General features: G+C 39.2%; 3 protein-coding genes across 4 annotated transcripts; 2 read left to right on the plus strand and 1 right to left on the minus strand.

Annotated features, from left to right (window-relative positions):
• Positions 1 to 265: 265 nt before the first annotated feature.
• On the minus strand, positions 266 to 2,431 carry hbegfa (heparin-binding EGF-like growth factor a). Its single transcript, XM_053323509.1, has 6 exons — positions 2,220 to 2,431; positions 1,223 to 1,474; positions 922 to 1,117; positions 649 to 804; positions 427 to 513; positions 266 to 316 (listed from the first exon to the last, which is right to left on the minus strand). Exons 1-5 carry the CDS (start codon positions 2,260 to 2,262, stop codon positions 441 to 443), a joined length of 720 nt encoding a protein of 239 aa, XP_053179484.1. The 5' UTR covers positions 2,263 to 2,431; the 3' UTR covers positions 266 to 316; positions 427 to 440.
• Positions 2,432 to 5,343: 2,912 nt separating this feature from the next.
• gdf9 (growth differentiation factor 9) lies at positions 5,344 to 7,263 on the plus strand. Its single transcript, XM_053323505.1, has 2 exons — positions 5,344 to 5,719; positions 6,338 to 7,263. Exons 1-2 carry the CDS (start codon positions 5,344 to 5,346, stop codon positions 7,261 to 7,263), a joined length of 1,302 nt encoding a protein of 433 aa, XP_053179480.1.
• A 1,572-nt stretch (positions 7,264 to 8,835) lies between these two features.
• Positions 8,836 to 12,746, plus strand: LOC128362669 (cytochrome b-c1 complex subunit 8). 2 transcript variants are annotated; one of them, XM_053323512.1, is made up of 3 exons: positions 8,836 to 8,945; positions 10,802 to 10,973; positions 12,558 to 12,746. In XM_053323512.1, exons 2-3 carry the CDS (start codon positions 10,820 to 10,822, stop codon positions 12,650 to 12,652), a joined length of 249 nt encoding a protein of 82 aa, XP_053179487.1. In that variant the 5' UTR covers positions 8,836 to 8,945; positions 10,802 to 10,819; the 3' UTR covers positions 12,653 to 12,746. The 2 variants fall into 2 exon arrangements, with proteins under 2 accessions (XP_053179487.1, XP_053179488.1); XM_053323513.1 differs by having other exon boundaries at positions 8,909 to 8,945; positions 10,781 to 10,973.
• Positions 12,747 to 14,174: the final 1,428 nt, after the last annotated feature.

Below are 14,174 nucleotides of genomic sequence, written 5' to 3' on the forward strand. Positions count from 1 at the left end.
AATCTTCGTTCAGTTCAGTCTCCGACCTCTCTTCACATAACTGTGAAGCAATACAGATTATGAACATGTTCTTTCTTTTCATTCCTTCGTGCTCATCATCTTAAGTTCGTCACATCTGCAGTCCATCCTGTGGGCCTTTCCATATTCCAGTTTCATGTGGGCGTCCTCTTCCAAGGTCTCCAGGAACACAGTGAGATGCCCATTTTCTTCTGTAGAGGGAGAGGCGGGCACATTCGGTTCCCTCCTTCATGTACGTTCTTTTCCCCTCGGATGTCCTCTCTTTTTTTATTTTGAGGTAGAGTGGCCACATCTTTGCCTAACATAAAAAAAGGAAGTGAGTAAAACCTAATTTCATTCAGGCGACAAAGAGGAAAGAAAAATGTTTTGTCAGTGTTTGTGTTTGTGGCCCTGCTCTTCACTACTCACCCTTCTTTGTCTCTTCAGTGGTTGGACGCTAACCCTAGTTTGACCTTCTCCTCATTCTCTACATCATACGCTCCTCGCTTGTGAAACCTGTAATCAAACCAACAAAAATAAAGGAGCTTGCTCAGACTATTCACCGAGACTATTACTAGTTCCAGCTAAGTCTCTCTTTATCTCTGTGTGTGTGTGTGTGTACAGCTATGCGTGTTTGTGTGTATTACTCACCTGAGCATTAGTAAGAGGCCTATGATGGTGAGGCAGATGGACGACAACACCACAGCCACCACAGCCAAAGCTGTGGTCCGGTTGTAGCCCTCCTGAGGTCTCTCCACGGGCAGAGTGAAGAACTCACACCTTTCCCCAGAGTAGCTCGGGTGGCACCTGCACAAGACACAGAGAGATAATCGTTACAGTGGTTAATAATTCAGTGGAGCATTCTACATTTTTGAAAAGAGGGAGTGGTGGAGATGAACACATAGACATGGACCTGATACTTACACACAAGAAGGGGAACGGAGTGCCCTCAGGTACTGGCAGGTGCCATGAATGCAGAAATCCTTATACTTCCTCAGGCAAGGATTCCTCTTCTTTCCTTTGCCTTTCCCCTTTTTTCTCCCCTTTCCTCTCCTTCTGTTTCCATCAGTGCTTTCCTCCAGGATGGCAGATGGGTCTTGGGGTTTGCTTGACATGGCAACTAAGCAAAAACAAACAAACAACAGTTACATTTCATTGTCTTTGCTCGAGAAGCTTGTGAAAACTGACATTAAAGTAGTGAAAATTTTGAAGAAAACTCCCTTACCTCGTGGCGCCTCTAGTTCAGAATCCCCAGACATGCCATCTTCATATTCATCTCCGTAGTAATCATATTCATCATCGTAGTCCTCTTCGCCTCTCTGATCATACTCCACTGTTGTTGCACCCACACCTCTTCTGTTCTCCTCCTCTGACCTCCTGTCTTTGGTTGTGTCCATAAAGTTGATAACAGCCGTGTGCCGCTGCCTGTCGCTCTCATACCTGTCAACTGCAGCACCATTGGCCAGTCGGGACACCGCTGGAGGAGAAAATGAGAATTAAAGACGTTAAAAATCCATGTAAGTTTGATTTCATACACTCTTTAACCTGAAACACCACAGAAACTCTTCTGTTAGGGGACAAACAGCATGCACAGGTTAGTGTGCCAAGGTGGGTGGACCTCTACAGGCAAGTTGAAACATGTTAGGACGCTCCTGGCTGGTTTCTTGTTTTTTCAGTGTATCCTGGTCTTGGTTAGGTTCCCTTTAACACATATCCAGATACAGAACCGGCACCTCAAGGGGTTGGAAGTTATTTACTGCCTTGCTCAAGGACACTTCAGCAGAGTGAAAACTGACCAACACTGGGGACTTGAACTAGAGAACAGACCCTTTCTATGTGTAAGTTTTGTAAGGGGAATGAATTGGGGGCAGAATAAAAGTTGACATATAACCTCACTGTACACACACACACACGAAATGCATGGACAGACAGTTAGCTAATGTCAGGCAAGAATATGAGTTAAAAATAAATGTATCCAGTTACATAAAGCATGCTCTAAAATAGAGAGATGATCCCACTAGCTCCCGAATAGCCTGGCATCATGAAAATCGTTGCCTTAAAGGTTATGAAGTTTACAAGACATGTTATAGCTTGAGAGGTTTACACTAATAGCCGAGAGGAGGACGGTATCACAGGTAGACACAGAAGTGGAATGCCATAATAAACCATCAACATTGACAGAGGCGGGCTGCTGATATAACGTGAGCGCACATGAAACTTACCCAAGGCGTGAACCAGCAGGAGCACAACACTCAAAATCCTCATGATGCCAAAACTTCCAATGACTTCTTTACAAGATATGTTTAAAGGATGATCTACAAGCTGTATTCCTTCCTCTTGCTCCGGTTTTAAATAATCCCTTTTCGTTTTTTTTCGGTGAGTTTGTGTGATTTTATTCCGCCTGATTACGACCTCTTGGCGTTGTTTTTTCTCAGAGGGCTGATGAGTCTCTGCCGGTACAGCCTGAGAGGAGTGGAAAGAGAGAGCGTCCGTTCAGAGGCTCCGTGGTATTTATGCTCTCCACTCCACCACGCCTACTGCCTAGTGTGGAGGCTGCTGTGCCAATGTATGAACTTGTGCTGAGAGGATATAAACTTCAACTTCAGGATACTGAGAGTTAAAATGTGTTATTGTACAGGCATCCATTATTGCATAAATCTCCTGATCATATGTGTTGCCATATGGAGCCAATCTAAAATCACACTGAAAATTAGGCCTACTACAGACCATCAGGGACTAGTGAAGGTGATATTGCTTACTGGGCTATAAAACACAGTTGTTTATGTTTTAGGGTTATTTGTTCCCATGGAGGTAGATAGAAATGACCTTTATAGGAATATTTTAGTGGAGTATAAAATATGGATATGAACACCTGATACTCTAAGCATTGACTCTCATTTCTGTAAGCCTTCAATCTTCCCCTTTGCCCAATGTGAAACTGCTTCATTCATGTGAATTTCAGAGAATTAACAAAAATAGTCTCAGTATTTGGTAACATGTTCCTCTTCTTTGGCCTGAGGGAAATTACGGTGTTACAGCTCCAAGTCTCACAAGGAACACACACAAAACAAATGCCAATAAAACAAAATAACAGAATAAAGACCAACATTTCCATCATTGTAAGTGTCTTTATTATTTTTTTCTATAATCACTTTTTTTTCTTTTTTTTTTTAACCTCAACTTATTCTTGCAGTCTACACCGTGGATTTAGGGATTCAGTGCTGTTAAATCCAGATGAGTCCAATGCCTGTAATGGTTTACTAAAGATACCCAGATACACAAATGCTTGGCTTTATAAACTAACAAGCACTCAAATTTAAGTAAACCAAACAGAGTAACTTTAGGAACTAGTGACAGCCAAAAAAATGAATAACTGCACAATGAAAATTATAGTTATTATTTTTCTTAATAATAAAATAGTGTGAGGAGTTGGACATGCAATGATACACAGTTTATGTGCGCCACTGTGTGGTCAAACTAGGAACTACAACCTAATTGTTCAGAGAATGTGAGCCTTTGGCTATACGTTCACACAGCAGTGACCTGAATCCGATTTGTTCGCACAAATGTGACCCACATCTGATTTGTTTCTGACAATGTGAACAGCACAAGTCGCATTGAATCTGACATTTCCAAATCCTTCCTTTTTCTTCCTCACCGTCTCTCCCTCTCGTATGTTTTTGTGGGTGTGCTGAGAATACCAAGTGGCTGCTCCATCAGGGTGTGTAATTATCTGGCCTGCTGTGCTGCCATGCTCCTGCTGCCTGCCTGCTTGAGTCCAGCCCGAGCCCTGCAGCCTCAGCCTGGACCAAAGTCCACTGCTGTGCAGCAATTGTGTAGCTTTTGTTCTCTAATGTGTTGCTACAGTTAGGCTACGTTCACACTGCAGTTAAAAGTTACATGAATCCGATTTATTCGCTCAAATGTGACCCATATCTGATTTGTTGACAATGTGAACAGCACAAGTCGCATTGAATCTGACATTTCCAAATCTGATTCAGGCCACTTTCAAATGTAGTACTGAATCAGATACATATCTGAACAGTCAGGTCGCATTTAAACAAAATACATTATTCAGATGATCTAATAATCAGACCAGCAATAGCCTAATGAAATACTGCAGTTAATGATTATCATTATTTCTTTAATTTGGCTCCAATATATTTTGGCAGCTCGGCCAGCAAGATGGGAGGAAATAAGAGCAAGAACATTATAGTGATATGTAAATTGTGCCCAGGTAACAAGAGTCTGTTGCCCTGTTGCAGTGATGTGTTTGAAAAGCCTATAGTCTATGTAGTTTTATAACTTGTATGTGGGCATATGTTTTAGAAACCACTTTAATACAATAAAGAGCTTTAAATGAGACATTGTGTCTCTTATTCCTGCTATAAGTGTAAAGATTTACAGATTATGGGCCAGACTTGGCTGTGTGATGATGGTACACTCATTATATTTAAAGGAGGTCTTGACTAAAACAAGATGCACAAGGAATCATGAAGGGGTTTTCATTTTTGGTATCAAGTTACTTTTCTGGGAAGGTAACTAGGCCTATAACTAGTTACTTTTTATTGTAATTAATTACTTCTTTTTTAAAGTATTTTTATGGCACAGACACCTTTTATTAGTAGTAGAGAGACAGGAAAGAGGGGTGTGTGACATGCAGCGACGGTCCTCCGGCCGGGATTTGAACCGGTGTCTGCTGCGTAGGCTATGTAGCATGCGCTCTTAACCACTCGACCACCTGCGTAATAACCCCATTACATAATATCCTAACTTACTTTAAGAATAATGTGAAACATTAGCTAGCCATTTAGCTGTTTAAGTGTAACAGTGTTAGCTAAGGTTTTTCTTTTTCTTTTTTAAAAATCATGTATTGCAAGTGATCATGACCCGCCCTCCACTGCCTCTGATTGATTACTTTGTTGGTAGGGTTCATTAGGTTAAGGCATGATTGGTTAGAGTTAGGGTAAGAATATCAACGTCAGCCAATCAGAGACAGAGTGGGCAGGTCAAACCTTCGCCACCTTTGCTAAAAAAAAAGGTTAACAACATCACTGCACTTTCATAGTGAGATACATTTCTTCTAAAATTACAAAATTACTAGTTCCTTTAACACAGCACAATGTGAGGGATATTGTCCGTGAAACATAATTTAATACATTATTGCGTGCAAAGTTAAACTGATACTCAGAAACCCTGGTAGTCTCTTTACCTGACATGATAATGAGTCATATGTTGATTGCCAACACCTGTGCGTGTTGATCAGCGACTGCACTTGTGTTGTCCTGTTGACCTCGCGCTCTCAGCGGAGAGTGTCTCTGACTTGGACTGGTTTCGTTGTTTATAATGGAAAAACAAATGCTGATGTCAGCTGTCCTTCGTTATTGTCGCACTGTTATGTTACTGCTGCTGCTAACTTGTGGCTCATCGCTGGTTAGATCTTCTCTTGCCACCTCAAATACGTTGCACAAGCTGGGCGACTTCACCCAGTACCCCTACGGCAGCATCTTCTCCCCGCTGGTCAAAGCCCTGTCAGAGCACGGAGGGTCGAGATGGAACCCAGACTTGAAGAAAAAGATTAAACCTGAGCAAAGTTACATGAAATATTTGACGGAGGTTTACAAGAGGTCACCCAGAGTGCAGAGGAGTTTGGATGGGAATAAAATCTACAACACACTCCGACTGATCAAGCCACAAGATGAATGTCTTGCAAAAAATAAAGGTGAGCAAGTGAAACACAACAGAGCATGAGTTTACATTGACAGTACAATTCAGTGTACATAACATTCACAGCACTGACAGAACTCGAACAGAAAGCTGTTGTTTAGGTCTCTTTAAAATATATATTTTTTTATTAATTATTGATCAAAATATTATTCATATAGACCTTGTAGTTACAGAGATATACTATATTCATTTTGGCTGTCATTTACGAGCAGGACCCTGAGCCAGAGGCCTAGGGAGGAAGAGGTTTAACATGGATACTGCACAAATTTAGTTAAATGAGAATATATTTAAAAACTTTTTTAATTATTACTTATCATGAGACAATATGTTAAATTTGCTACTTTTTTGTGGGGGTTTTTTTGTATAATTTATAATAGTTATTGGAGTCAACAAACATTATTTGACACTTGACTCATTTCAATATCATTGTTAAAAGGGTAATTTTCAACATAGGTTGTCTGTAGGGCATCAGACATCATGCTCTTGAAAAAAGGTATATGCAAGATGGCTGTTTGCTCTGGCTAAATCTTTTTTTTTAATAATGAGTACAAAAGCATTTGTCATGACATACGATGGTGACACGGCACTCTGTGTTTTCTCATATTTCCCTCAGAGAGTTTCATGCAGGATCTTTCGTACAGAATTGATCAAGTAAGAAAAAAAGAGCAACTTCTGAAGTCCGCCCTGCTGTACAACTTGGACAACGTCAACTCTGTATGCTACCTGAGTATCAAAGAGCAGGAGCATTCAAACCAGTGTCCCCTGTGTCCCGGGATCCACCACGCTCTGAACTTCACAGACAGTACGATAAGGAGAAACTGGGTGGAGGTTGACGTCACCTTGTTTCTTCAGCCTATGCTAAGGTTTCAGAAGCAGAATATACACCTTCTCATCAAAGTAACCTGCCCAGAGGAACAAAAAAACAGGGGTGACGGGCATCAAGGCCCGCTGGAGTTCACCATGAGGTCCCCTCCTCTGCTTCTTTATCTCAATGACACCAGCAAAGTTGCCCATCAATATACTGGTGGGTTACAAGCCAACGCTAAAGCAAGTCAAAGGCCATCCACTGCTGCCAACACATTTCACAAGCAGATGTTTCTCAAACCAGAACAGAGGTTTGGGCGCAAGAGGAGATGGAATAGGGAATCTCCAAAGAGCAAACGGGGTGATAAAAGCCTGGATATCCACCTGCCTGAGCTTCTTCCGAGCTCTGAATTCCCAACAAGTGACTGTGCCTTGTATGATTTCAGGGTGCGGTTCAGCCAACTCAAACTGGATCACTGGATTGTTTTCCCACCAAAATACAACCCCAGGTACTGCAGAGGCATCTGCCCGAGGACCATGGGCTTCATCTATGGTTCACCTGTCCACACTATGGTGCAAAACATCATATATGAGAAGCTTGACTCCTCTGTGCCAAGGCCCTCGTGTATTCCCTCCCATTACAGCCCGCTGAGTGTCATGATCTGTGAAGAGGACGGCTCTTATGTCTACAAGGAGTTTGAAGACATGGTTGCGACCAGGTGCACATGTCGCTAAGCCTGCTAGCAATATGTCTTTTTTTTTTTGTTGTTGTTTTGTTTTCCTCTTTTACAAGCTGAATGGAGCATCACGACCAACCTCTTCGACAGTCATCACAGGTGGACGGTATCCAAGTATCACACATTCTGACCAGACTTGGTGATTTCATGAATGTGTAAAATCATTGTACATGAAAGAAGTTTGATCTGGACCAGGTGTGTTAACTTAATCACCTGTGCTTACTTAATCCAAAAGTATTTTATCCTACATAACAGCCAGACATAACATTTATTTTTGTTAAGGCAAAGAAAGGGTGCATTAGCATCCTATTCTTCAATTTACTGTTTGCAATATTGGTATTGAATTTGACACACTTAAAGAAGAAAAAAGTGTGATGTATGATTTTTTTATATTTATTTTTTTTGTTAACTTATTTTGGGTGGGTGGTCTGTCATTATTCTTTAATTTAACACAAATGCCAAGTTTTAAGTAGACCTGTTCTGGACAAGAGATGAAAAAGCTGCCACAAACTGTTATCAAACCTTTTTACATATCGTTTTATTCATGGGGATTACAGACAGTTGTCTGAATGGCGGCTGTCTTCATAATGTCCAGAATGAAAGCTGCCAAGGTTTCAGTGTGTGTGTGTTACTTCTGGTCACTGAGTGACTGCATACTTATGAATTTCTACTAGTTGAATGTGACTAAATGCATGTCATGTCTATTTATGCAAATTGAATGAACTCACTGTGTGTCTGTGCTCAGCTTAAGGATAATCAAAGGAATGAAAATATGTAGACATATTCTCTGAAAAGTTGGAAAATAAATAATAGCATGCACACATTTTGTCTTTGTCTGCATACTGCTTGCTAGAAATGTTGATGCACCAAAGAAATGAGAAATATCATTGCCCCCATAGGAAAGGAGAGTAGTTAAAAAAAATGTCCTGTTAATTAACAGAGGTAGACTGTCGATACTCTTATATACAGATGCCTTCCTAAAATGTCACTTTTGTCTTTGTAAGAACTTGAAGGTCAGATGAAAGAATGTTTTCTTGATGTATCTAGATTTCCTGCACGATCTCTATGGTAGCAGGTGTTGCCCCCCTCTACATTTCTTCTGTGTTGCTGGTGTGAGGAAAGCACAAACAGATAACACGGTGGAATTGCTGTTCAGAATGCTAATCCTAATGAATGGGCATAATGTGAATTTCCTAACTCTTCTCTTATCAAGGTTATTGTGGATTTTGTGTATAGTCTTCTAGACAACAGGTACATTAAGCACTTTTGTGTGAATAAATCCCATATACAGTCTATGATAAATCCTTGGTGAACTGTGAAAACTTAATTTCAGTTTCTTTAGCTTGACTAGACTCCACTCCACTAGATGGCGACAATGCTCTCATTATTGACAGTCAACGTATAAGGGAAGGACGTCGGAAGCCATTTTTACCCTAGGACATGAAGTCATGACCCACCCTACTTTGCCCTATTGGCTAGTACTCGTTGCATTCGTTAATATGATTGGTTAGTTTTATGCATGAGGAATACGATTGGTTAGGGTTAGTGTAAGAGTACCATGGTAAGCCAATCAGAGGCAGAGTAGGGCGGGTGATTATTTCGCCATCCTAGGAAAAAAGGACATCGTACACCGGAATCTATTAGGAAACGGGTGAGTGAGAAGCAGTGAGAAGCAGTAAGGTAAGCTTCAATGTCACGATTTTCTACGTGGTAAATTTACTTTCATTTAGAAGTATTAGATGATTATGTGAACTATTACTGCCCTTTTGTGTTAGGAGTGACTTAGGTGTATAATCTGTCGATGAAACGACGACTGTGTCGTGTAATTGAAGGAAAAGTCTCAAGGTCTGTTTGTACCTTAGCAGCTAGCTAGCGTTAGCCTACTGATGCTAACATTGAGCTCACACGGTTCGTCCTGTGCTCCATTTAGAGTCAATATTTCACAGTGGTGGTATTAAGCTAAAATACAAATACAGCAGCCTAAAAGTATTTTAATTTCATGCAGAATCTTATTTAAGTAAAAGTAGTGGTTTGCTCTCTCTGGCTGTATATTATTATATATATGACATCATTAGATTATTTTTACTAGTTTCAATTACTTTGTATGTTAACTAGTTTGTCCAGTGGTTCCCAACCTATGCGGTCGGACCCCTTCAAAGAGTTTGGAGAGAGAGGGGAAACAAAAAATACAAGTTCCGATACACAAAACCGTTTAAATTTGTGAACATTGTATCTCGAATTTCTGGTGAAATATTGGATCATTTGAAAATGTATTGAAATGAAACCATGTGAGAAGTTTAGAGGGGAAATATCACTATTTGATGGAGCTGTTAACAACTCATTGACATCTGAAATGTGAGCCCGACTACACACTGCTTTTTGTAAGACGTCAAAAGACAAAAAAGTTGGACGCCACTGGTTTCATCATTTAACAATGTGTATTACTCTAAAATCTCGTTATATTATGTGTCAAACCTTCATCTGAACAATAACTAAAACTGTCAAATAAATGTAGTGGAGTAGAAATAACAATATTTCCATCTGAAAAGTAATGAAGTGGAAGCATTAAGTTAACATTGTACTTAAGTACCACATTTGATGTATGTAGTTACTTACCACCACTGTTACTCCACTGTCATGTATCTAACCAATATAACCTTGCAGAATACCAGGTTTCTGCCTCAGTCTTAATCCATGTTGAGCGATTATTAACATAATATTACTTATTTTTTAATGCACATGTTCATGCTAGCAGTCAGGGAAACTAGTGAAAGGGAACTGATATTTTAAGGAGGGAAATATTTTTCATTTTTAACCTTCAACTATCATTAACTAGCTTCATCTTCAAAATGAGACATTAATACCAATGCATATGATTTCAGAATAGCAATCATGCAAAAATGTTAAAGATTAAGAATGATGATTTTTAATCATTGTGATCCCAAAACTACAAGGGGGTTGAATTACTAGTTACATTCAGTGCAAACTAGGAATGCAACTATTATTTTCTCAGATTAATTAGAAATAATCTGACAATAATCAGAAAACTGTGAAAAATACAACTCACCATTCAACAAACCTCAAAGTGGCATCCTCACATCATGTCTTCTTTTGTTTAAGCAAGTCCATAATTAAAGACCTTCTGTTTACTGCCATAGAAAATTCACACTTTGTTGTGGGTTTTTTTGACAGCAAATAATTGCTGTTCAAGAGTTTTATCACACTGAAATGCCTACGTTTTATACTTCAGTAAATGTATTGTTGGTTTTGGACTATGAGTCAAAACAAAAAGGACAAGGACCACCACCACTAGAAGAACATGACTGTGATTTTTCATAATTTCTGACATATCAATGATTAATCCTAAAAGTACATGAGGCGTCTGGTGACTTTCAAATTTGATCAGTGAAGATGGCATTTACCTGTAATTATGAGATTAACCAACTTGTCACATTTCCAGCATTTTATCGGTTGCAAATGTAATTATACATGTATGTATATTTATCTTTTTTTAGGGATTTCTTTTGTCTTTTCAGATCAGCTCTCTGTTAAACATGGGCCTCCACTTTGGAAACTTGGCCAAGGTCAGGCATGTAATCACCTACAGCATATCCCCCTTCGAGCAGAGGGCTTTCCCCAACTACTTCTCCAAGGGAATCCCCAACGCGTGGAGAAGGATCACCGCTTCTTTCTTCAAAATCGCCCCCCGTGAGTTTTTGCTTTTGTATGCCAGTTTTTACATTTACAGCTGGTCAGGAGATTAAGGGCCCCATCTTGCGGTCGGCGCACAGCGGATGGTGCCCGTGGCGCATGTGTCTTTGTTAGTTTCCCCTGGTGCAGTTGTCATTTTCTCGCCCTGTACCCACGTTGTCTAAATAGCAAATGCACTTGCACCAGTCTGTGTACCTATAGGTGTGTTGGTCTCAAATTGAGGTGTGGTCAGGCGCATTGGTGGTGTGTTGCTATTTTGAGGCAGAGGAAAGCGATTGCGCTACTGACAAAAAAAAAAAAAACAGGTCTAAAGTCATTGACGCATATGTTACTCACTGTTAGTTAAGGGGCACATCATCAAGAGTCCAATATGCTCCTTTATAGGCGGGTGCGTAGCGTGCAGACAGTGTGCTTTGTTATACACATACACATACACACACACACACAGGCGTGCAGCAGCACACAAATTTGCAAAACATCACTAATAAAAGGACCACAATGTGAATTCGTATTATGATGTACATCAACATATTAAAAAAGTCACAATGACGTGCCAATATGTATCAGAATCAGTCAATCACAGTAATGATCAATGCAACTGTCAATGTAGTCATGTGACCAATCCTGGTAAATCCGTCATCAAACTTACAGTCAGCCAAGGTGACAGTGCGCCTGCATATTAAAGGGAATGAGAGATGACCCCTCATTAATCACAGGCGTGTTTGGGCGTAAGTCCGACCCTTTTAGACCATGCGCCTGACTCAGTGACTATTTTTCCACCGTTTAAAATAGCAAAAGTGGATTTGGATATGCCCCAAAGGCACTTGTGCCGCACACTTTACACCATGCGCTGTAGATCATTAAAATGGGACCCTAAGTATCATACAGTCACTGAAATCTTAAACGGAACAGTTAAATATTATGATTAAAAAAGGTCATAAGTTTAGGACATAGAAAGTATGCTTAATATATCTAGGATCAAGTAAACTGCAGAAAGCTCTCTGCAACACATTTTTAACCTTTCAGTGAAAAGATTTTGTTTTCATAAAACTATCTCTGCACGTATTTTGACTTGATAGATTCATCAGAAGACACAATTTTGTCTGCACACAGTAGCAGAAATAATTCCTTTTCTTTGAAATGAGCTGGTGATGTAGATGAAATAATAATCATTTAACGTATTCATTTGGTGTTTTTTTTGTTTAGTATAAACAATAGTATAAAATTCCTGTTAAGCAGTCGTGTGTACTCATTTTACAACATTGCAAAGGTCTCATCATCTGCCACTGCTTCCACATGAGTTTATCAATTATCCACTCCCTTTTCTAATCAACATTTAAGTTTTTTGTGCCTAATAGTAAAATGTACAGCTGACTTTCTTTTTTTTTTTCTTTTTTTTTTTTCTTACATTTTTCTTTATGTTGAGTGTCAAATCTTTACGACTGTACTACTTTACTACTTAACTACTGAGCCAGAGATTCTTTCCAGTTCAACATGTAGAAGAAATGGTTTTCATAACAGTCGTAGTTTTATGAGGATAGATCCTGGTGCTAATTTGGTTTTCTGGTCTTCCCTCTGCAGCAATGACTCTCATGTACTTGACATACAGCTGGGGCAACAACACCTACATGCAGGGCAAGAGGAAGAATGCTTCTGACTACCAGACCGAAGAATAAACTCCTGAACTCCTGCCAGCTTTCTGACAGCCTCTCTCTGTTAATTTCAACTCTGTACGTTTGACCAATAAAGATGAAAAATATTTATGTGTAATCACTTCTGACTGAATTAATTCTGCTGACTGCTCTCAGTAAACCTGTGGAGACACATTCACTGTATGTGTGTATTCTGACAATCTGTGTTAGGATTTATGTCTATGTCAAAACATGCTAGTTTTCCAAGCTTTAATACAGTTATTGCTGTAAATGACTTGTCAGGAAATACTTATTTCGATTGACGGCAAATAATTGCTGTTCAAGAGTTTTATCAAACCGAAATGCCAAATATTCACAGTTCTCTATAGGATTTGATGTCTTTTCTACGTTTTATGATTCAGTAAATGTATTGTTGGTTTTGGACTATGAGTCAAAACAAAAGGACAAGGACCACCACCTCTAGGAGAACATGACAATCTCTGACATATCAATGATTAATCCTACAAGTAAATGAGGCGTGTGGTGACTTTCAAATTTGATCAATGAAGATGAAGACCAACTTGTCACATTTCCAGCATTTTATCGGTTGCAAATGTAATAATAATGATAAATAATTTTCAAGGCACTTTTCAGTCATAGTAAAAATCAAATTGTTACAGTATTAATAACAGAACACAACATAAAAAGTAATAGAGTTAAGATATAAAACAAATATGTATGTAAATAACTTTATAAACGCACTATGTTGTGCATTTCTCAGATCACACAAAAGAAACTTTGAATTAGTCATTAAAAGACAAACAGGCATTATTTAGAGTATGTCCTGTATTAAGCATTAGTAGGTTTTGAAATATACAGTACAGTAGGTATTAAGTGTTGAATAGTACGGTGGCCGAATGTGAACATTCTGTTCAGTGTTGAGAGTAGAAGCTAGTTTATTTCATAGACATAGGTTTAATGTCTGATTTATTTAACAGCTGAGTAAACATACTGCTGTACTGGTTATTTTATCACTTGCATGTCTTGTCTGGTATTTTCTACTTTCCCTTTCCAGTTTGTGTCATTTGTAAATTTGTTCATTTGGTTTTCTAAAATGCCAATTTGTTTCGGGACTGGCAAAAGTGTTTTGCTAAGTCATTTTGTTTTATGAAATGTAAAAATATTTTGTGTTCTTCTGGGCTATCATTATAGAGCCAGGGCTTCAAAATTCTTTTTCTTTTTTTTTTCACCAGATAACATCATTAGCTGTATTTTACCTACGGGAGAATACATGCGATTTCCCAGTCTTGCTTGTCACAGCAGGCCACGTTAATTCATCTGAGATACTAATTTAGAGGTTTCAGGATTTGGGCAGTAGGTTTACTTTGTTATTTTCATATATTCACTATTTCAGCACTGCACGCTAATTTGATTGTCTAGTCGGAGTATGTTTTATTTCGTGCACCAAGGAAGGTTTTTATTTCATTTATCTTAGCTGTATTTTCTCCAGCTGTTAGGGAGTCAGTGGGGGTCTGTTGGGTTAGAGTTTTGTTTTGTGTGTTAATGA

Source organism: Scomber japonicus, chromosome 8, assembly GCF_027409825.1.
Source record: "Scomber japonicus isolate fScoJap1 chromosome 8, fScoJap1.pri, whole genome shotgun sequence".
Lineage (NCBI taxonomy): Eukaryota > Metazoa > Chordata > Actinopteri > Scombriformes > Scombridae > Scomber > Scomber japonicus.

Bases quoted from the DNA above. Each gene is read 5' to 3' on its own strand.
- hbegfa (XM_053323509.1), bottom strand. From the start codon at position 2,262: ATGAGGATTTTGAGTGTTGTGCTCCTGCTGGTTCACGCCTTGG. The intron at 1,118-1,222 runs GTAAGGGAGTTT...GTTTTTGCTTAG, and splicing joins TGAACTAGAGGCGCCACGAG to TTGCCATGTCAAGCAAACCC. The intron at 514-648 runs GTGAGTAATACA...GTTTGATTACAG, and splicing joins GGCCTCTTACTAATGCTCAG to GTTTCACAAGCGAGGAGCGT.
- LOC128362669 (XM_053323512.1), top strand. From the start codon at position 10,820: ATGGGCCTCCACTTTGGAAACTTGGCCAAGGTCAGGCATGTAATCACC. The intron at 10,974-12,557 runs GTGAGTTTTTGC...TTCCCTCTGCAG, and splicing joins TTTCTTCAAAATCGCCCCCC to CAATGACTCTCATGTACTTG.
- gdf9 (XM_053323505.1), top strand. From the start codon at position 5,344: ATGGAAAAACAAATGCTGATGTCAGCTGTCCTTCGTTATTGTCGCACT. The intron at 5,720-6,337 runs GTGAGCAAGTGA...TATTTCCCTCAG, and splicing joins ATGTCTTGCAAAAAATAAAG to AGAGTTTCATGCAGGATCTT.